The sequence below is a fragment of the Syngnathoides biaculeatus genome, chromosome 11 (assembly GCF_019802595.1).
Source record: "Syngnathoides biaculeatus isolate LvHL_M chromosome 11, ASM1980259v1, whole genome shotgun sequence".
NCBI classification, from domain to species: domain Eukaryota; kingdom Metazoa; phylum Chordata; class Actinopteri; order Syngnathiformes; family Syngnathidae; genus Syngnathoides; species Syngnathoides biaculeatus.
The window spans coordinates 20,441,863-20,463,545 of NC_084650.1; the positions used below are offsets into that span (position 1 = coordinate 20,441,863).

The 21,683-nt window shown below is 39.7% G+C and overlaps 1 protein-coding gene across 1 annotated transcript in view; it reads left to right on the forward strand.

Moving 5' to 3' along the window:
- tenm1 (teneurin transmembrane protein 1) overlaps positions 1 to 21,683 on the forward strand; it is a 138,925-nt gene that overhangs the window by 40,049 nt on the left and 77,193 nt on the right. Inside the window, exons 6-11 of the mRNA XM_061834623.1 lie at positions 262 to 464; positions 4,358 to 4,565; positions 11,229 to 11,330; positions 13,919 to 14,113; positions 19,131 to 19,331; positions 21,444 to 21,629. Coding sequence (XP_061690607.1) covers positions 262 to 464; positions 4,358 to 4,565; positions 11,229 to 11,330; positions 13,919 to 14,113; positions 19,131 to 19,331; positions 21,444 to 21,629 — 1,095 coding nt within the window. The remainder of the gene's footprint in view (positions 1 to 261; positions 465 to 4,357; positions 4,566 to 11,228; positions 11,331 to 13,918; positions 14,114 to 19,130; positions 19,332 to 21,443; positions 21,630 to 21,683) is intronic.

A 21,683-nucleotide genomic window follows, 5' to 3' on the forward strand; every position in this document is an offset into this window, starting at 1 on the left:
AAAAAAAAAAAGCAATTCATCTTCAATGTAGATCCTATCCAAAGGACTTCCCACGTAGAATCTGTTAAAAAGCAGGATTTTTATAGTGATGGGTCATTCCTGATGTTCTTTCAGTCATTCAAGGAGTTCTTAATCCTAATGATGTTCAATCATGTTCCTTGTATTTCATTGGCACTTTGACTGTAAAGGTACCCGTGGTTTCCTTTGATAAATCTACACCGAATGATCTTTACATCACCTCTTTATGATCTGAATCTGCAGAAAAGTGGGTGCGGGGCAGGGCCATCGACCGTGGCGAGGTTACCATTGGAACACAACAGAATCAGGCCATCCCACCTGGAGTATTTTGGAGATTTCATATGACTGTCCACCACCCGACCCACATGAAGTTCAATCTCTCTCTCTCCCATAATGCATTGCTCGGGGTCTATGGACGCAGGAATATACCACCTACACACACACAGGTAAGCCACCGTGGTTGTGTCAGGCACACACTCTGCAAGATGTCCTGAAAGGGTTTAAAAGATCACTATCCCGTTAAAAAAATGAATAAATTAATAATAATTGCACTATGGCACAGATCTTTGATGTATAGTTACTCTAAACATCACAATAGGATAGTTTCCCTAACTATTCAGGAAAAATGCTGTACATAAACATTAAATACAACACGCAAGATTCATTAATAGAATGTATCTCCAGAAGTAATTTTGTGTCTGGTTCGCAATGAATAAAAAGGAGGAAAAAAAGAAAATGACCATGGGTCAGTACTGGTGACATTAATGAGAAAGGATGCCCTTGAATAGAAACATTAAAAAGACAGAAATTTCTTAAATTGCATTTTTCTCTTTTCAAAAACACAGTTTCCTTGTTGGGAACAAGAGGCTGTTTTTGATTCTAATGGAAAATGAATTCCGCTCCCCTCCCTCTTTTTTTTCTGCCCTTTTATAAAGGGAAAAAGCATTGCCTCTGATTAAGCTGCCTGTGTGCCGGTTTTGAGTCAATCTCCAAATTGAAGGCAGTAAGTCTTCATCTACCGTTTGGTTTTAAAGCTGCCCAGCCTGGGTGATACCAGGTCACAGGAAAAATAGGGGAGCGTTATATGCTCGGGGTTAATGCTGTACTAGGGTTTCTAACCATATGTGAGCATCTCTTTTCCCCAGGACACAGTATGAAGAGATACTATAAAATAAGAACACTTCAGCATGAAGGGTGGCTCGTATTTTACATTTATATGCAGCACATATATATGTCAATGCATATAGTACTATGCAACAGTCAATTAATACACTATATTATTGACACATATGGGAGATAAATAACACCCTGATCACCAAAATAAATTGCAATGTTCTTGAAATGTAGTTGATTGTTCCTTTGCACACTATTTCTCCACCAGGTTTTGTGACTATGATGCTGATATTCTTTTCATTTGTATAAACAGTAAGGAAAAGGACAAATATAAGAATAACGTTAGTGGTAACCGAAGACTTCCGTACACTCACAGTCTATAATCTAGCTCTGTGTGTGACTTCCATCCTACCAGGTATTTCCTGTGATGAACATTTTGGTTATCTATTATTTATTTATCAATATGTGGCTTTACAATGTTGACAGCTAGGACAATGATTTCCTTGACTGACTATGACACCCTATATTATTTCAGACATGCTCAAGCAAATCATATGACTCATAATCCTTGGTGTGAAAGATTGTTTGTTTGTTTTTTTCCCAAGCAAAGTGTTCTGATAAAAACACACAACACACACATGGACTGTCACTTCATTGAAGGCAAGATGTATAACTCTCACTTTCACAAAGATGTCTCATTTGTGGTTTTCGACAGAAGTATGACATCCTACCATTGGGGATGTGACACACTTACTACATGTCATTAATGAGATTTAAGAATGCAAAAGTATGTTGGTACACTATGTACGCACAGTACTGTATATTGAGGATGACATAAAGGCAATGTGCGTGATAAGATGAGATGCCAACTAACAAGCATAAAATTTTGTGAGCTGTTGTGGGCGGGCATGTTGCATCTGATCTGCTAAGATACAATTTTGTTCTATCAGTCCATACGGTAACAGTAAATTCTTTCTATTTTTTTTTTTTTATTTTATTCTAAGAGTGTAATTCTTTACTCAGGTTCCCAATAGGTGGTAATAAATTGTGTGTTCACGCAAGATTGTGCACGCTGTTGGCAATGTGTCAAAGTGGTGGAGACCGCTGTATTTCAAATGCGGTTTTGCGCATTAGGAAGCTCTGATGGTTTTCACCATGGACCTTTGGGGCAACCCCACAATGGCAAAATGAAGTTTAGTGTTCGAATCGGATGTGTTAGACGAAGAGGGAGAGAAAACACAGCCTGCTACTTGTTACAGAAAGTAAATCTATTACCTGAAGTGGTACTTGAGTGAAAATGCAGGTATCTTAACAGAAAATAATATTGTAAGAGTTTGTATTCACCTTGGAGACTACTGAGTGAGTAAAAGTCTTTAATTATCAGACATTTACTGTACTGTCAGTGATATTAAATGTACTTAAATATTGGAACTAAAAGTAAACATATTCAAAATAGTGGATGCTTAGAATGTTGATTATATTTGTATTTAGTTTAATGTATCCATCCATCCATCCATCCATTTTCTTAGCCGCTTATCCTAACAAGTATCGCCGGGAGTGCTGAAGCCTATCCTAGCTGTCAACGGGCAGGAAGCGGAGTACACCCTGAACTAATTGCCAGCCAATCGCAGGGCACATCGAGACAAACAGCCACACTCACAATCTTTTCCTAGGGGCAATTTAGAGTGTCCAATTAATGTTGCATGTTTTTGGGATGTGGGACGAAACCGGAGCGCCCTTAGAAAATCCAGTCAGACACGGGTAGAACATGGAAACTCCACACAGGCAGGTCTGGGATTTGAACCTCGATCCTCAGAAATGTGAGGCCAATGCTTTCCAGCTGAACCACCGTGCCACCAAGTTTAATTTAATGGTATTTTATTTTACTTCAGTTGTGTGGTTGATGATCTCTGTCTGGTCATCATCTGGTGACTTTGAGATGGAAGGTGTGATCTGCCCATATAGAGCCTTCCGGATTACTTGCGTCTCACTTACCGGCTTCAATACCGTACAGACAGGACAGTTTTTGTCTTTGTTCTTTGCAGTTGAAGCATTACATAGTCCACAATTTATTCTCATTTTATTTTGTCATGATGAGCAATGAAGATGGTTAGAAGAAAGCTGCAAGAGTCAAAGTATATATATTTTTTAGGAAATTTAGTCCTGTAAATATTAAAGTTCATGAATAAATAAATAGGCAGGACAGTGGTGCAACTAGAAAGCGTTGGCCTCACAGTTCTGAGGTCCCGGATTCAATCCCAGATCCGCCTGTGTGGATTTTGCATGTTCTCCCCATGGCCTCCCACATCCAAAAAACATGCAACATTCATTGGACACTCTAAATTGCCCCGAGGTGTTAATGTGAGTGCGGCTGTTTGTCTCCATGTGCCCTGCGATTGGCTGGCAACCAGTTCAGAGTGTACCCCGCCTCCTGTCCGTTGACAGCTGGGATAGGCTCCAGCACTCCCTGCGACCCTTGTACGAATAAGAGGCAAAGAAAATGGATGGTTAGATGGATATATAAATAACAAGAAAAGCACATGTGAAAATTCTACTCAAGTAACAGTGACAAAGTATTTGAAGACATGGTATTCATAAAACACAAAATCGAATATTTATATTTGTGTCAGGTCTGAAAGTCACATTGAATGTGTGCTTTACATATTATAATCAACATAATGGTATCTTTGTGTGACAATTAACATTTTTAAATAGAGTTGCAAAAGAGTCCTGTAGTTTTACTATACACTGTAAAAGTGGTTTGTGACTTTGCTAAAGTAAGAAAATGCTGGTCCCGGGGTGACAAGATCTGAGAACCATTATATTACAGTATGCCGGAATGAAAAATCATTTTAATTAATAAATGTTAATTTTTGCTCTGCATGGAAACTCATGCAACACCCTGAATTTGCATATATTTATATCTATGCATATATACTCGCCTTGTTAGTACAGTAGATATGCTGCCACATCTTTTACATGCCCGTTTTAACATGCAAAACTTCAGTAAATTGGGCTATAAATTTGATGTTCCATTTGAACTCCCTGGCTCGTTTTTCTGATATCTACAGTTAAGGCTATTCCATTACAGCTGAAAACATTTTTTTGGAAAAACATTTCGGCAATGCAACTGAACCACTGTCCAAGGTTTCCCTTTGCAGTCTTTTTTTTCCCCTTGCTCTGTGAATGCACCTTTACTGTTGTCTATATTTTCTTTTGTGTCTAGTTCGACTTTGTGAAATTGCTGGATGGGAAGGCGCTGCCCAGGTCCTTGAGTGATCCTCTTTCAGCTGGCAAAGAACCTAAAAGTTTGCTGCTCAGCGGCCTCCAAGAAACACGCTTCATTGAATATATGGACCCTGGCACTTGGCATCTGGGCCTGTACAATGATGGACGCAACCTCGAGCAAGTCTTACTCCATAGCACTCCCATAGGTGAGAGGATGGATTTGTATCTTCACAGGTTTCAAGAATTTGACTAGTTTGAGTCGTAGGATGCTACCGCTCTGCTTGTTTGCCTGTTCATCGCTGCCTTCTCCTCGTTCGGTTTTCATCTGTTTATATATGAAAACAGACTGACATCTTGAAGTGTCGTTTCATTTGTTTTGGTGGAGAACTTTTCATAGTATTCAAGCGAGCTAGGCATGGAAAGAGACAGACATTTGAAAAAGAAGTGACTGCTTGTGTAAATGGCAAAACTTGCTACAGCACTAATTGCTATGAGACGCACGGATCCTAGCGTAATTTGGAGTCTGAATAATGCAGGACTACGTGGTTGAATATTGACAAGTGGATAATTACCTGCGGCACTTTTATTTGAGATTACATTAAATGAAAGTAGAAGCAAAGTTAAAATGTTGAGAGCTTGCAATAATAATATAGCCAGTGTGTGTGTGAGTGTGTGTGCATGTGTGTCTATATATACAGTATATATACATTGCATGATAAATTTGTATGGATAAAACCCACTCATTACACCAACATGGACTGAAAATGAAAGAAAAACAGTATGACTGGGTTTTTATTTTGTGATACAGGAGTGAGTACTGAGAGTGATACATTGGAGATGTGAGGGGGGAGCTGTTGGGTATCTTTTCTCAAGGGCATGTCAGCTTAATAAATTACAATTAAATAGGGAACAGAATGTGCAGACATTTCTGTCCATAGGGCTAAAATTCAAAGATTAACTGCACGCCATTGATTTTAGTGCTTTCATCCAAAGTTGGTCTAACACTAAAGGGTGACAATATTTTGACACAGACTGTGTTATACAGTATGCTCTCTAGAAATAGATGTTATAAGAAACTTTTTTTTTTCTTTTTGTCTACAGTTGTGTTAGACTTCTCTGGGCTCGAAGGCAAGGTCCTTCAAACAGTACAAACCACATTCTGCTCAGATTAATACATTTTTTAGATATCTCTGACTTTTACTTGCAGCAAGTCTAGACTCCAAGGTCTTGCAATGAGGGTTGGCCAACTTGTAGATGTAGCTTATTCATCTGTAATGTGTTACCCTCAAGTAGTAATCATGTGGCAGCTTAATTTTAAAATATATTTCCAAAACGCAAGAGCACATCGATACAACTAAAAAAGTTGTGTTGCCTCCTCACAAGGTTCGTAAGACACACATGGCAAATTTGCAGCTACATGATTGAAATGTCTTTGATCCAAAATAATTAACACAGATGACATAATAAGCATTTGTTTAAGGTTAACCCTAACCGTAACCATAAGACAAAGATTTACTGACTATGTTATTATTTTGAATGTAGGGAATTTGGGGAATTTGGTGTTTGAGATGTTCTGCTGATGTAATCATCCAGATTGCACATGGATGTTGCAAGTCTTTTGAAATAATAACCTCTCAAAAGAGCAGGCTTTAAACTACCTTAGGTGAACTGCTCCATTGTGACAAAAACACTGCAAAGAAATGACGATTTTTTTTTCATTTTGACAGCGTTACTTTATATCATGACTGACAGCTTGCAACCAATAAACACGGGTTTTATTCCAGAGTTGTCAAGCAGTTGACATGTTCATTTTGAAGGCTGATATACAACAACACTTGTTTCATTTGAATATGCAGTGGTGAAGTGGAATAGGCCTCCATTCAATAATGCGAATGCAGTCAACAGATGAGCTTTGAATGCCAGCCGGCAGTCCTACGATAGTCAAAGTCAAACCAATTCAAGCCTCCGAGAAAGGCTGTGAACTATCACTGTGTTGTTTTGGATGAGGGAAACGAAAATCGCTGAGCTGTGAGGCAAATCATTCTAATATGAGACCCCGCGAGCTGGAGCTACAAGAGGAGCCTGAGAGAAGGATCAGATATGAGATGATCATTGTCGGGAAATTGAGCTTTTGTACAGCAAATGGAAACTGGATCCAGCCACAAATATTGAGCATAAATAAGGGGGCGGCGTATGAGTCCTCTTCAGCACGAAATAAGTAAATAGAATCAATAAACCCAACTCGGTACGACACAGGTAACATTTGAGAACTTAAAGAATATCAAAAGAAAAATTGAAGTCAATGCCAATTTGCCAAGAAATGCTTGTGATCATAAAAACACATGAGTGGTCATAAAGAATGGTTTACAAAAGCAATAGGGTATGTGATTAAATATACTGCAATGCCATCATGGGCAATCACAATGATATCAGTTTTTTCAGTAAGTACAGTACAGTAAGAATATAGTTGCTGCTGACTTTGACACACAAAATACCCCAAAAAAGTCCATTTACGCTGTGAACCAAGGCAGATAAAAATAGAAAGCCACTTAAAGATCATTAACATATGGTATCTTAAGAAATTACATAATCAGTATATTAATTATTCACCTCTTTATTTGCTGTGCTAATTCTGCACAATTCCAGCACCCCACTTTTTCCTCTTACATTCTGCAAGCTATTTTTCATCTTTGAAATACAGTACTAGTAAAAATGCTGATTTATATTCATGTAGCTGTATCCACATTTTCTATGAAACAGATGAAATCATGGTTAGAAAGTGCTTGAGTCTTTCTAGTCAGCTAAGTAGTCAATTCATTTCACATTAAACCCAAGGGTCATAAAGCATGGCTGGAACTTTAAAAGGCTCATAAACTACAATTGGAATGCTTATTTGACCAATCAGATCACTTGGGTGGAAGTACCTATTTTATAATCGCACTTAGCTGCAATAACTTATGGCATGAATGATTTCCAACTGAAAAAGGTTTAGTCAGTGGAAAGAATAGATTATGCAAGCACACACACGCACACACGCACACTGGTCTCCATGCATTACTTGTTAATTACCTGGAGAATTTTATAGCAAAGATATTGACCTGAAAATGCAAATCTTAATTCATAGTTTCAACCTTCCTGATCTTGAGTTTTCTCAGAGATCCATGCCATCTTCTCCGAAATAAAACCTCCTCACTGACCTTCCCGAAGAGGGTCCTGCTCGTTCTTGCTCATTGCATTTGTCAGGTGCCACATCCAATATTAGCATTCACGCCAGCAAGTTTATTTTTCTTCCAAGAGGATAGAAGACTCACATGAGGAGGTTTCCTGACTGTGTGGGAGATGATTGGCACTCCTCTCCATCAGTGTGACGATGACAGCTGATGGAGGTGAAAATGACTTTGGTTTCTATAGTGATGCGCTGCTGTGGAGGAACTGCGCTGGCGGTCTCATTAGCATGTGTCACGCGTGCCTCAAGGCGAGAGTCATATTATATCTGTGTGTTTTTGTCTGTAAAAGTGTGTGGTGGGGGGGAGCGGTGTGTGTGTGTGTGTGTGTGTGTGTGTGTGTCTGTGTGGAGCCATTGAAGGATTTGTCATTCATGCAAGCTCAATAAAGGAAGTGAGCGGACCTCGGTGGTGTGACTCTTGATTCGATCTTTGTGCAGAGGAGCAGAACAGGACAGCACAGGGTCAAATAAAGGATGACATTTGAATTCGTGTCTTCTGTTGGTCCCATTTTCCAACCGGTAATCAAACAATCAAAAAGTGACTTTTTACTTTTGTTCTAAATTCATTCACTTTTGAATCCAACACAAAGAAATGAAAGACTGCATGATTTTTCATGTCTTTGAATTTGGCTTAACTCAAAATACAATATTAGTAAATGGGACACAGGATGTTTGATTTTAATATTCAAAGGACCTATAACATTCAAATGGCCTTTATTTCACTAGTTCATTTGTTTTATTATTTTATTTTACTCAATAAAATGAAACTGGCAGCCATTGTCCAGTAATATCAAACTCTTTAGGAACAATTGGTAAAAAACTAATTTCCCTGGAACACCCATTTTGCAAAATTGATATGCCACCATGTCCCGGTGGGACATCATCAAGGAAACTGAAGAACAAATTGGCTAGTTAGCTGCTACAATCGCTCAAGACCACCACCACAATCAATTAGAGTATCAATTCACCATATTATTATAATGAAAAATATGTATTGTTAAACAGAAACAAAATGTGACTCTTCAGGAGGAAGACCGCTGTTTGTCCGTCTTATTGCATTGTCTCTATTTATTTTTCTTCCAACCCTTTAGCTATGATATATAATAATCTATTGGTCTTGGTTGTGGGTCATGACCGCCAAAAGTGTGTATGCAGTGTAATATCGACTGTAGACAAAGAAGTAGAAGAAGAAGAAGGTAGGCAGGAAAAGCATACCTTCCGTTGCCAGAAGTAATGAATCAAGTCGATTACAATAACTTTTAAAAACATTCGTCCTTGATGCAATCTGTGGTGGCTAAAACGCTAAAGTAAGTTTATCAATGCCCATTCTCACACCATAATACTAAATATGTCCAATTACTAATTGAAAACCAATTCACTCCTATAGCCCCTTTTTCAATTGTATACTTTTGTTTTGAGCCTAACATTTAATTGTGAAAACTCTTTGTTTTATTTGTTGTTATTTTCTATTTTAGCACAAAAAAAATGATGTTTTTGTATTTTTGTATTAATTATTCTAAATGAAAAGATCCAACAAGACAGCTCAATCCTTGTGAACTACTTTTAACTACATTGCGATTACAATACATGAAATTTAATGATGAACAATGACTTTTATATATTTTATACGCTTCCCAGTTTGGGAATCATCTGAAAGACAAATTTACAAAAAATGATCCTCAGATATTCAATGATTAATATCTGATGATAAAAACATGAACCATACATACATACATACGTACATACATACATACATACATGCATGCATTTGTTTCTATACTGCTTATCCTTGTGAGGGTCACAAGGTTCTGAAGCATATCTCATCTGACATTGGTTGAAAGGCAGACTACATCTTCGATATAGCTGTTAGTCAATCACAGGGCACATATAGAAAAATACCATACCATTTGTACTCACATTCAAAGCGCTGTCAAATGTTACGAAACATCCGTATTATGTTACAGAAATCGCTGAACATTGACTCGTTACGGCCGTAATGCTTATTGTTCCGGATTTTGGATAAACAAATCCAGCGTCTGACATTACTGGCGCATCCGCATTGAACAGCTGGTTGGTGCTTGCTATTTCGTGAAGCCCCCCTGGCTCCCAAGCCATGGAGTAAGTTGCGTCCAGTGTCAGCGCGTTGTAACTCACTGATCATCACCTCCATGGTAGCAAATACACTTCTTAACATGCTTCTTATAAAACTGTCACAAAGAAAAACATTCAATGGGCAACGACCACGTCAAAGCCATGCTAATTTGTTAAAATCATGTCACAACACATCGAAATAAGTGGTGATACAGTGCACTTGTCACATAACGTAACCACCTTTGAACAATAAAATAACAAGCTAATTAATACGTGTTTAGAGATAGAAAATAAGACACTTCCACACAGGATGTCGGGTCTGAACAAGAAATTAATTTCATTCATTCATTCACTGTACACATTGCTACAGAATGTGGACAGGAGAAAAGAATATATAGATATAATTACATTAACAATTATTAGTCCCACAATAGGGTATTTTACATGGATGTAGCAAATATAAATATGTAATGTAAATAGGGTGCTAGAAAAAACGTACATTGCACACAAGAGAAATAAAACCACTGGTTCAGACAAAATGTGTCCAATTCAATCTATCAGCAATGTTATTTGTTTGTTTTCAAAATAGATGGCTGAGTTTTAATATTGACGTTTAAAATTTGATTTATCAGATTGAATAGACTTTTTTCTTAACCAGAGCTATAAAAGAATTGGAGTTTGATAGCTTTTTTTTTTTTTTATGGACTGGTACAGGTACTTTGATTCAGGCTGCAACTGCGTCCTCCAGGATGAGGTTCATGTAATAAAAGCATTAAATGGCAAACATTGAAGCTGTAATTTTTAAATGATTAAAATTATGACTGTCCCACGATAATGTTCTTGCTATATTTTTTTCAAAATATGAACAATAGAATTTGGACAAATTGTTCTTGGAGTGAGTTTTTAGAGGTTGGCAATTCTGTCATCGCTAAATGGGAACTGAACCTATACTGGATACATGAAAGTTTGGCAAGTGACCCATTCAATGACCTCAAGACACTATGCGTTACACATGCAGACGCCACAAACATCAAAGATGAACTTCATAGCAGCAAAGTCAACAAGAGGCAGAATTAATGTGATGATGCAATGATGCATTGCCGTTTACTGACCTCTGCGTTCGTGAGTTCCAGCAGCAACATTACGTTATAATCCGTTGTCCACGAACCGGGTCATTCAAAACACAACATTTTCTGTTCTTCAGTCTGTTTCCAAATTGTGTTCTTGTAAACAGTTGGGTGATGAAGGGGTGATGTATGTAAATGTGCGTGCAGCGTGTTTCCAACCTGTAATGCAGCATAATGTGCTTAGTGCAACACAGAGTAAGTGAGGGCTTGGCCAGTCTCCAGCGAGTGATAGCAGCTGGATCAGGCTAATCTAATAGAGCTTCTGAGTCTGGGGAGCCATCCATTGCTTATCACGTCTTTCATTCAATAACAGAAAGCCATGCCAGTTGATGGAGTTACATGTGGATTATTTTCTTTTCTGCTGCCTATTAATGTCTTGAATAAATGAATACATTAATGATTTCTGTGCTTGTGTTGCTGCATAGACACAATGGATGGCTGCTCCAAAGGCTGCAACGGAAATGGAGAGTGCGTCGCTGGACGCTGCCACTGCTTTGCTGGATTCATGGGTCCTAACTGTGCCAAAGGTAAAATCTGAAAATGAGACTATCGTTCACATCTTTGACATCAAATGGTCTTCCAATGTTAGATTTAAAAGGATTATTGGCATGGGCGGTATGGTGGTTCAGATTGAAAGCGTTGGCCTCACATTTCTGAGGTTGTGTGGAGTTTGCATGATCTCCCCGTGCCTGCGTGGGTTTTCTCCAGGCACTCCGGTTTCCTCCCACATCCCAAAAACATGCAACATTAATTGGACACTCTAAATTGCCCCTAGGTGTGATTGTGAGTGTGATTGTTCGTCTCAATGTGCCCTGCGATTGGCTGGCAACCAGTTAAGGGTGTATCCTGCCTCCTGCCCGTTGACAGCTGGGATAGGGTCCAGCACTCCCCGCAACCTTCGTGAGGATGAGTGGCAAAGAAAATGGATGGATGGATAATTGGTATGGACATTTTCTTGGAAAATCCATCCAGCATTTTTTGGAACTGCTTTTCCTCACTAAGGTTAACAATGTGCTGGGGTCCATCTCAACTGCCTTCTGCCAAGAGGCAGGATACATCCGAACTTTGTCACCAGGCCAGATTGCAGACAATTCATTCACTCACATTCACACCTATGGACAATTTAGAGTCTTCACTTACTTTCCCATGCATGTTTTTGGGGATGTGGGAGGAAATTGGAGTGCTGGAGAAAACCCACACGAGCACAGGGACAACAACCCCACACAGGGGAGGTTGGATTTGAAACCTGGTCCTCAGAACATCTTTGTAAATATTATCTACAATGGCTGAGTCTTTCAGTGAATACCATTAAACTCAACAATCAGAAGAAAGTAAAAGTCATAAGGTTTCCGTAGGTGGCCTTCCGGAAACAGTCACCGTTCATTCCCTCAAGCCACATTTAGATAGCGCACATGGCAACGTGGTCGTGTCAAATGGATGGATGGTTCTGTTCCATCTTTTTTTTTTCAATGTCAACCATTTACACATTGCATATTTGGGCTTATTTCCTCATAAAATGTCAAAGGGTTTAAAAAAAGAACTACTCCAGTGACCAAATATTCTATCAGCAGAAGTGGTTTAAAAGACATTTTTTAGCGCGTATGACTTTTCCCCTCTGTCTGTCCGTCTGTCAGCGGTTCTTTGAGGACTCTTGTGCCACATTTTTCACATTAAAAGCAATATGGTGACTCAAATGCCAGCCACCCCTGGCTCGCATTAACTTCAAAATACAGTATCTACAACAAATTGGCAAAGAGAAATGAAAGCCAAGCCACCAAGGTCTGTGTGATATTTTCTATAATGACAGCATGACAAACCATCTGCTGCACAACTTAATGGTCTCTTACTCCATCCATGCACCACTTCTACATCTTCTGTGCATTAGAGGAAATTGCTATTATAGTTATTTTATCCTACCTCAGGATTGTTGAAATTTGTTACACAGCATCTAAATTCTTTGCTTAATGAGGATTCACAGCTAGGAGTTGTCAGTTTGGCTGCGTCCTACAGTGTAAAGTAAAAAAAAAAATATTCCAATAACCTAAAAACAAACCACCCCATGGCATATCGTTAAATGAACCCAATAACCAAGTATTGTAACTATTAATATCCTAGTAATTATATTTTGTTTGACTTTTACTTGCGTATCTCTATTTCTTTTTTCTGGCTCCCTGTTGCAAAATGTAATCTTCTCTGGCTCTCCCTGCCCTTGTTTACAATCATTTTCCACTGCCACACCCACTTTTTTCCAACATCGTAAAACTGCCTCATTGTGTTGAAATGGGTGCCACGATCTCTTATCGTATGATTTATTAACATGCATCACGTATTCAAGAGTCCCTCTCATTGTTGGTCATTTGTTAGCATTTTGTGTTTTGTTGTCTGACAAGGTATTAAAAGCGTTGTAAAAACAGAGGATTGCAGGGGGTTACTTTTACAAAATATCAAACGACATTATAGGCTCACATCTATAATGTGCGGCAGGGTTTTTATTTCAAATTAGCCTAGAAAAGAGTATTAGTCATAACTCTTCATTTGAAGTGTCTGCCCATCATGCTTCTCTTCCAGACGCATTGAGGTGATGTGTTTATGCGGAGCGTGCTGGGTAACCGTCAGCAGCTACGTGGCTGGTTGCAGCACAGCTCTCCATCGCCTCATGAGGAGAGCTCCTCATTCTCTAAACCCCTAATGCTCTCGTTCCTAATCTTTCATTTTCACGATTGTTTTCACGGCCTGTTCAGAGCAAGTGAGGTGACGTTGGAAGGGATTTTCTCCAATTCTTGGGTTGCCGTGGTAGCCGAGCTCAGGTGGTGCTTGAGTAAATTGAAACAGTCTGAGTGATAAGCTGGGATACGTGTGTGTGTGTGTGTGTGATCGAGTGTGCGTGTCTTTGTCCGTATGTGTGTGTGTTTGTCCGTATGTGTGTAAGTATGAGTGTGTGTGAGAAAGAGAGGACGACTGTTTGAGGATTTGCTGAATCTGTGCAGCAGTTGAGATAAGAGCGTGTCGCCCCTGTCACACTGGGTAACTGCGGTCTCCCTGCTAATATACTGCAGTACTGTGTGTGTGTGTGTCTTTTTTTACGTGGCCGTAATCTGTGTTTGTCCTGTTACAGATTCGTGCCCTGTGTTGTGCAGCGGTAACGGCGTGTATGAAAAGGGAAGGTGTGTGTGCCTGACCGGCTGGAAAGGAGCAGAGTGTAATGTGGAGGAAGGTCAGTGCATTGACCCCACCTGCTCCAACCATGGCTCGTGCATGCAGGGCATTTGCATATGCAGCCCAGCCTACAAGGGAGTAAACTGCGAACTAGGTAAGACAGCAACAGCAAAACATTTCCACTGAATACACTTTTCAGCCTCATGACTTTGAAGTCCTTGGCCCTTTTTAAAGTGTTGATTATTATAAAATGCATTTCAAATACATGTCATGGGTCCTACCAAATGATAATGAAATCAGGACTGACTGACTTGTAGTGGGTTGACAATATAGAGTTGCACTCATAAGTTTACATACTGTGGCAGAATTTGGAACATGTTCCATTTTTCCCACCAAAAAAGAAACATGACCGATCAAGCAAAACAGATTTTATGTTCAATGGGATTCAAGTTAAACGATAATGCTTTTCACAAAAACACCATCCATCCATTTTCTTAGCTGCTTAACCCCACAAGGGGTTGCAGGGAGTGCTGGAGCTTATCCTAGCTGTCAACAGGCAGGAGGCGGGGTATACCCTGAATCGGTTGCCAGCCAATCGCAGGGCGCATCGAGACAAACAGCCGCACTCACAATTACACCTGGGGCCAATTTAGAGTGTGCAAATAATGTTGCCTGTTTTTGGGATCTTTGAGGAAACCGGAGTGCCCGGAGAAAACCAAAAACACGATCATTAAAAGAAATAAAACAGCAATAAAGAAAGTGATAACGTGATCCCCTTTCAAAGGTTTGCATAACACATGTTCTTAATACTGCATATTACCCCCTTTAGCATCAATGATGGTTTGCAGTCTTTTGTGAGAAGTTATGGTTCACGGCCATTATTTTCACAGGTGGTAAAGCTGCCCGTTCTTCCTGGTAAAAAAAAAAAAAGAAGTAGCCTCCAGGTTCTGTGAATTATTGGGTTGGACTACGTGTATATGTACGTATAACTGCACATTTGCGATCTCCCCAGAGTGTGTCATTGAAATTGTGGTCAGGAGACTGTGAAGGCCCCTCCGGAACCTTCACTTTTTTCTGGTGTTGCGACTGATGGGTTGACTTGACCTTGTTTTTTGGAGCTTCCAAGCTAATGAATGCTACCTATCCTCCAAAATTTTCTGCTAACAATACTGCATTTATCTAGGCATCACTTTTGCTGTGCATGCTCACACTGATGTTAATAGAATATAGCTACTAGCTCACACTATCACAAAACATCAAAGATCAGCCTCCATGTTTCACAGTAGCGATGATGTACTTTTCATCATAAGCATCTTTGAACAGCATTTATGGTAGTAAAATATTGGCCTTGCATTCCAAATGACTGTTCCAGAAGTTTTGAGGCGTATCTAGGTGCTGGTGGCACATTGTAAGCAGGCCATTGTTGTTCAAGTACCTTATTTTACATCTTGAAGCAGCCAACCAAGTTCTGTGCAGAGAAGCCGTTATTTCAGCTAAAGTTGCTATCGGGATTCTCTTTACATTCTAAACAATCTTTAACAGCAATTTTTCTTCTTGGTCCACCTGACCTTGGCTTGGTATCAACAGTAGCAATACTTTTTCACTTTTTTAAAAGACTTTGAACACTACCGACTGCCATGTTTAAATCCTTAGATATCTTTTTATTTCCTTTCCTGGATTTCAAAAGTTCAACTGACTTTTCTCACCAGTCTTTTGACAGATATTTTGCTTCCCGCATTGCTCGGAATCCAGTAAAGTTATTGCAGCCCTGGATGAAATGTGCAGGGGGTCTTTTAAGAGCTGGGAACCTCAATGACTACTGTGTATACACACAGACACTTTTTACAGTCAAACAATTCACAGGTCTGCAAACCTATTCTGCATAGCCATTTAAAGCTGCGTGTGTGGAGTATATTATGAAGCCAAATTTAAACCCTTGATCTGCTGAACAGAAACTTTTGATCTGCTAATGCCATACAGTATGTGTTAATCCAAAGAGAAGCACATTAAGTTGCCTCTTTCATCTGTCAACTACCTTCTTGCACCACTTGTAGCGGAACTGATCTGCTGATGACTTTCTCACCACGGATGAACCATTCTTGTGGGATTCTGGAGAAACTGCTGTGATGAAATATTTAGGGACTAGTCGCTTTTGTCCCCATTCAAGTTCAATTTGGGTTTAACACCTGACCAATCAAACAGTGCCATGGATACAAAAGTAACTATGGTTTGATTAGAACAGACATACAGATGATTTGTGGTGGGGACCACGTCAGTCATACCACCTAGGCTCAAACAAAAGAGCAACTAAACCAAATGCAACTGTTCTTTTGTGGTGAGCCAATGGCTTGACTTTGGATTCACCCGATCTACCTAAAACTAAAACATCTCTGTTGTTTGTAATTGCCATGCATGCTTTGTATTTGAGACAGATTGTAACAGCTTGGACTGTAATTGACCAAGAGTTACCTTTAAAATACCCAAAGATGTTTCTTTCTCTAGACCTACTGAGTGAGTTCCTGGTAGATTGTCAATGCAAATATTGGAAAGTTATCAACATGAACCAATTTAGCTTCATGTTTTATTTATTAGCATTATTTCACTCACTTGGCCGCACACCAAACCTTCTTCCTGTTTACGTCCCAGCTTCAGCTGGTGAACACAGACAGAGAAGTCTCACGTGGCGTCTTATAACCCATTTTGGTTTACACTGGGATTTTTACCACGTGAAAAGAAACAGAACTTAGGAAACATTTGCAGGGAACATGAACTATAGATGTGAAACGACAAATTCATATGAACGGCACTGCACACCATTCAGTAGTGTACAACTGATGTACCACAAGATGAATTCAATCATAGTTTTTATTGCCGAAAGAATAATATGAGTTATCTAATAACATGATTTAAAGAAAATAAAAACTCAACTACTATTGTTAACATCATCAAGCATATTCAACGCTCTCTGGACCAAATAAAATTTTGCAGAGAGAAAAATCTGATACTTTCAGAAAATGATACTCTGGACTTAAAATTTGCGATTGTATTAAACCTGTTGCAAATTTGCAACCCCTGCCCGGATAGGGTTAAGAGAACTAATTACCCAATAAATTATTTGAACTGGGCGGCACGTAGGGTCAGCTGGTAAAGCGTCGGACTCACAGTTCTGAGGACCCGGGTTCAATCCCGGCCCCGCCTGTGTGGAGTTTGCATGTTCTTCCCGTGCCTGCATGGGTTTCTCTGGTTTCTTCCCACATGCCAAAAACATGCAACATTAATTGGACACTAAATTTCCCCTAGGTGTGATTGTGAGTGCGACTGTCTCTATGCGCCCTGTGATTGGCTGGCGACCAGTTCAGGGTGTACCCCGCCTCCTGCCCATTGACAGCTGGGATAGGCTCAAAGACTCCCCACGACCCTCATGAGGATAAGCGGCAAAAGAAAATGGATGGATTATTTGAACTGAAGATTCAATTTGTTTCCATGTTAGTTTCGATAAAATACATTTATTGGAAGTGTATTTTGGCGAGACAAATCTAACGGCTGGAAGGAATTTGATCTATTTTCACAAAATAGTGAACGCTTGAAAAAAAGTCACGATTGCGTCTGCTCCTCATACCAAAGACAATTAACTTTTCTGTGCCAAAGGGGCCACATTACCCAATGAAAGACACATGCTCTTAATATTTGGTTTATTTTTGATTGGTTTACTTGTTTCAATGAGTTGGATAGAGATTTGACCTTGTGAAGGGTATGTATCAGTGATGCATGAATTTACCAAGATGTGGATGATTTTTATATAAAGTGGAAGATACGTGTATAAATTACATTTGTGTATGATCCTAATTTCCCTCACAGCATCAGGGGGGTGAGGTTAGAGGAGGCTTGCGATTATGTTGGGTATGTGTTTTGTTTTTCTGCAAACTACTGTCATCAACCCAATTTCCTGACCCAGCTGGCAGCCGTTTGCAGGGAGTCCTGCTCCAAAGGCTACCCGTGATGACTTGCTGTTTGTGACGTCAGAAGTTAAAAAATTGACATGCACAGAATTTCTATTCATAGTACAAAAATATACATTTCCAAATCAAGCAAACCTGTATTCCTTAAACCTTGCCTTCATCGACTTTGATATCTCCAGTCGGTGCAGGGCAAACATGGAGTAGATGTGTTCTGTTAATGTGACATAATGGTCATGTAGGAGACTGACACTATGTACTTTCCTTTTTGTGTAATTCTCTTGTGAATAGTCTAGGAGGCAAAAAAGAAAAAAAAAAGAAAACAACCTTTGGGTTTCTGTATGGTAACTATAGAAACCAAACACTACTATTATCGTTCAGGCTATGTCAATTTTTCGAAAAAGAATATGAAGAGAAAATAACACGCCACACTCATTTTCATCGACAATACTGTCACAACACCTACATAAAATTGGTTAACATGCACAAATCACAGCAGTGTTACAAAAATGCCCCCAAAAAACACACATACTATGTATTAAAAATGTGTTTCTTCGTCGTCCATTGTCGAATTTTAATAATACCACAATCACAAAGTCCCAATAATATTTCATAGCTGTGACATACCATAGAACAACTTCATATAAAAAATATTGTAGTGTAATATAAAATGGTAAAATCACACATCATTTTGCAGCATTCCACTGCACAATCACCAATTATAAAACTAACAAAAGAAACATTATTCATAGCCAGAGTATATGCTTTACTTAATTGCAACTTCTCAGCAGAGCGTTCCGAAAACAGCGCTGGACTGAAATTCTTTGCCTGCATAGACTCAATCACGTGTTTGACCTTGAACAAGAGAGGCGAGCTGAGCTGTGCTGAGGCGGGTTTTGCTGAGCTTTGGCTCGACGCTCAGAGCTGTAATTACACACACTAACGCTGACCACCCGCACATGCAGATTTCAACCAGGCCATTTCACCCCTTATCAAAGCCTGGCTTTTAAGTGTCCTATGAAATGTAATGTTGTGGAACAGATACAGATACATTGTAGCGAGGGCGGTTAACTCCTGGATGGGAAGCAAAGAACACTGCTTTCATACTCAGTGAACTGATGATTGTAATTAGACAGGCAACCACGGACCCAATACGACTTCCCTTCCCTTGCCCTTCTGACTTCTCTTTTTTTTTTGTCCTCTATTTGTCTGCAGTGGACTGCGTAGACCCTCAGTGCGGCGGCCATGGCGTGTGTGTCCGCGGGGAATGTGTGTGCTCTCCGGGTTGGGCAGGCGTGAGCTGTGATGACCCGTTGCCAGCCTGTCAGGAGCAGTGTTCGGGACATGGCACCTATCTCCCTGAGTCAGACACCTGCGCTTGCCAGCCCAACTGGACAGGACCGGACTGCTACATTGGTAAAACATGAATTGGATTTTCAGTCAACATAAAACCGGAATTGTATGTCACGCGTTTATCAGTGGTCAAGTGGCATGAGTTGTCATGCCAGATACAATTTCCCACAGTTGTGGGATTTTCTAGGCTTGAGATGAATTGATAGCAGCCACTCTATTGATACTGGTCTGTTGTTTGTGTGCAAGTACAGTTGATATAAAAGATTTATACGTTCCTTGCTCAAATGTCAGGTGTTTTTGTTTCTGATGAGACAAAATAAGACCAAAATAAATCATTTTCCTTTTTTGGTACTGTATTTTCCGCACTATAAGGCGTACCGCATTATAAGGCGCACCTTCAATGAATGGCCTATTTTAAATCATTTTTCATATATAAGGGGCACCACATAATAAGGCGTATAAAATAGACACTACAGGAGAGGCTGGGGTTACATTATGCATCCGTTAGGTGGAGCTGCACCAAAGACTCATTATTGATCCATACACACGGCACACCATCGGCTTTTGAGAAAATTAAAGGCTTTTAGGTGCGCCTTACAGTTCGGAAAATACAGTATAATTCTTCCACAATTAATATGACCTATAACCTGTACAACTCAATTAGAAAAAAAAGCTTTCCAGAAGGGATGGAATGATAGAGAAATGAGATAAGTATGCACAGGTGAACTTGATTTGCAGTTTAGAAACTATTTTTCTGGGCCAATATATTTTTATATATATAGACTTTTTTTACATGCACTGTATGCTCACAGCTGCAAACAAATGTAGCCCACTTTAGCTACACCCGCACAATCCAGTGTAATCCATCACAGACGATGAATTCAATCAGTTTTTACTTTGTCATGAACATGGTGATTGATGAGAACTGACAAATTGATTGACAAGATATTAAAAAGATCATTAGCATTCTAAATGCAAAAAAAAAATGTCACTTCTGTATTTGATCTTGGATCGTGCATGTGATTTTGTGTTTGGTCAGTTTTCACACATATGTGCAAGGATGCCTCGTATGACTCTGACAAATGTCTTCAAGCTGCTGTAGACAATGAAAGAACAGGGAAATCGCCCCCCTATTTCGCTTTTGGACATTTCCTTCAAAGTGGAATGACTTAAACATTCTGCCTTCACATTACATTGCACTCGAAAGAAATGACAGAAACAGCGGCATGTTCAGCAATGCCCAAATTATAACGTGATCACCTCATCATTGTCTTCATCGTGGTGTCATTTGACAGATGGCAAAATGGCCATTTTAAGACTTTCCACCGCATAAAATTAATGCTGTAGTTGGTAAAGATGATTTATGGGCAACTGGCATTAGCCCTTGGTCTCATGAGTGTGGATCCCTTATTGCTCTGATATACCGTAGCCCTCGATAATAACAGACCAGGGCTGAATATCTGAATATCTATGTATCGTACATGCAAGAATTTTCTCTGTATGATGTTTTTAAAGAGAAAAAAAACTCAATTTCTACATTCCGTTCTTTGCTGAAGCATAGCTAAATAGACCACAAATGGAGAACTGAAAATTGTCCACCTTTAATCTACTTTGCCTACACTGTCCATGCAATGTACTGTATATTTAAATTGAAATAACTTTTGACCGCATCTGGCTGGGTAAAGTCTTTGTAAGCCTCTAGAACTTTGGTCACTTTACTCACGGGTGGCATTTTTTTTTCCTCTGCAGAGAGTGGAAAAATAAAATAGAAAGTAGACAAGCAAGCAGAGGTAGGCTATAAAATGATTGCTGGAAAATAGGATACAGAAAATCAAACAGAGGAGAGGAAGAAAAGATATTAAGATGACCACGAAAGAGTTGAGTTTCAGGCTCCGGTTTCGAAATGCGTTGCAAGAGTCTTTTGTTTAGGATTCTATTCACTATTCCCTTTGACTTCACAGGTTACAACGTTGTGAAAAACAAAAATATTCTTTCTTCCTTTAACTGATGCTTCTGGCCTGATTTGTGAATTGTAACATTTTTTTAACTCCATCTTTGCATGCAACTCTCACTTATTCTTTCCATTCTTCGTTTGTGCCATCTGCTTGGGCCATTCTCTTCTCTCACACTAACATGCTTGTCTCACCCACGTACCCCCACCCACCTCACTGGCAGAACTGTGCCCGGTGCCGTGTGGCAGTCACGGTGTTTGCTCGGAGGGCCAGTGCCAGTGTGAGGACGGTTGGCTCGGCGCGACGTGCGATCAGAGAGCGTGCCATCCTCGCTGCGAAGAACACGGCCAGTGCCACGATGGAACTTGCATCTGCCAACCCGGCTGGGAGGGAGAGCACTGCAACATTGGTGAGCGCATGTGGGAGAGTTTAATTATTCGTCGTGAGGATTTGGATTGGAAAG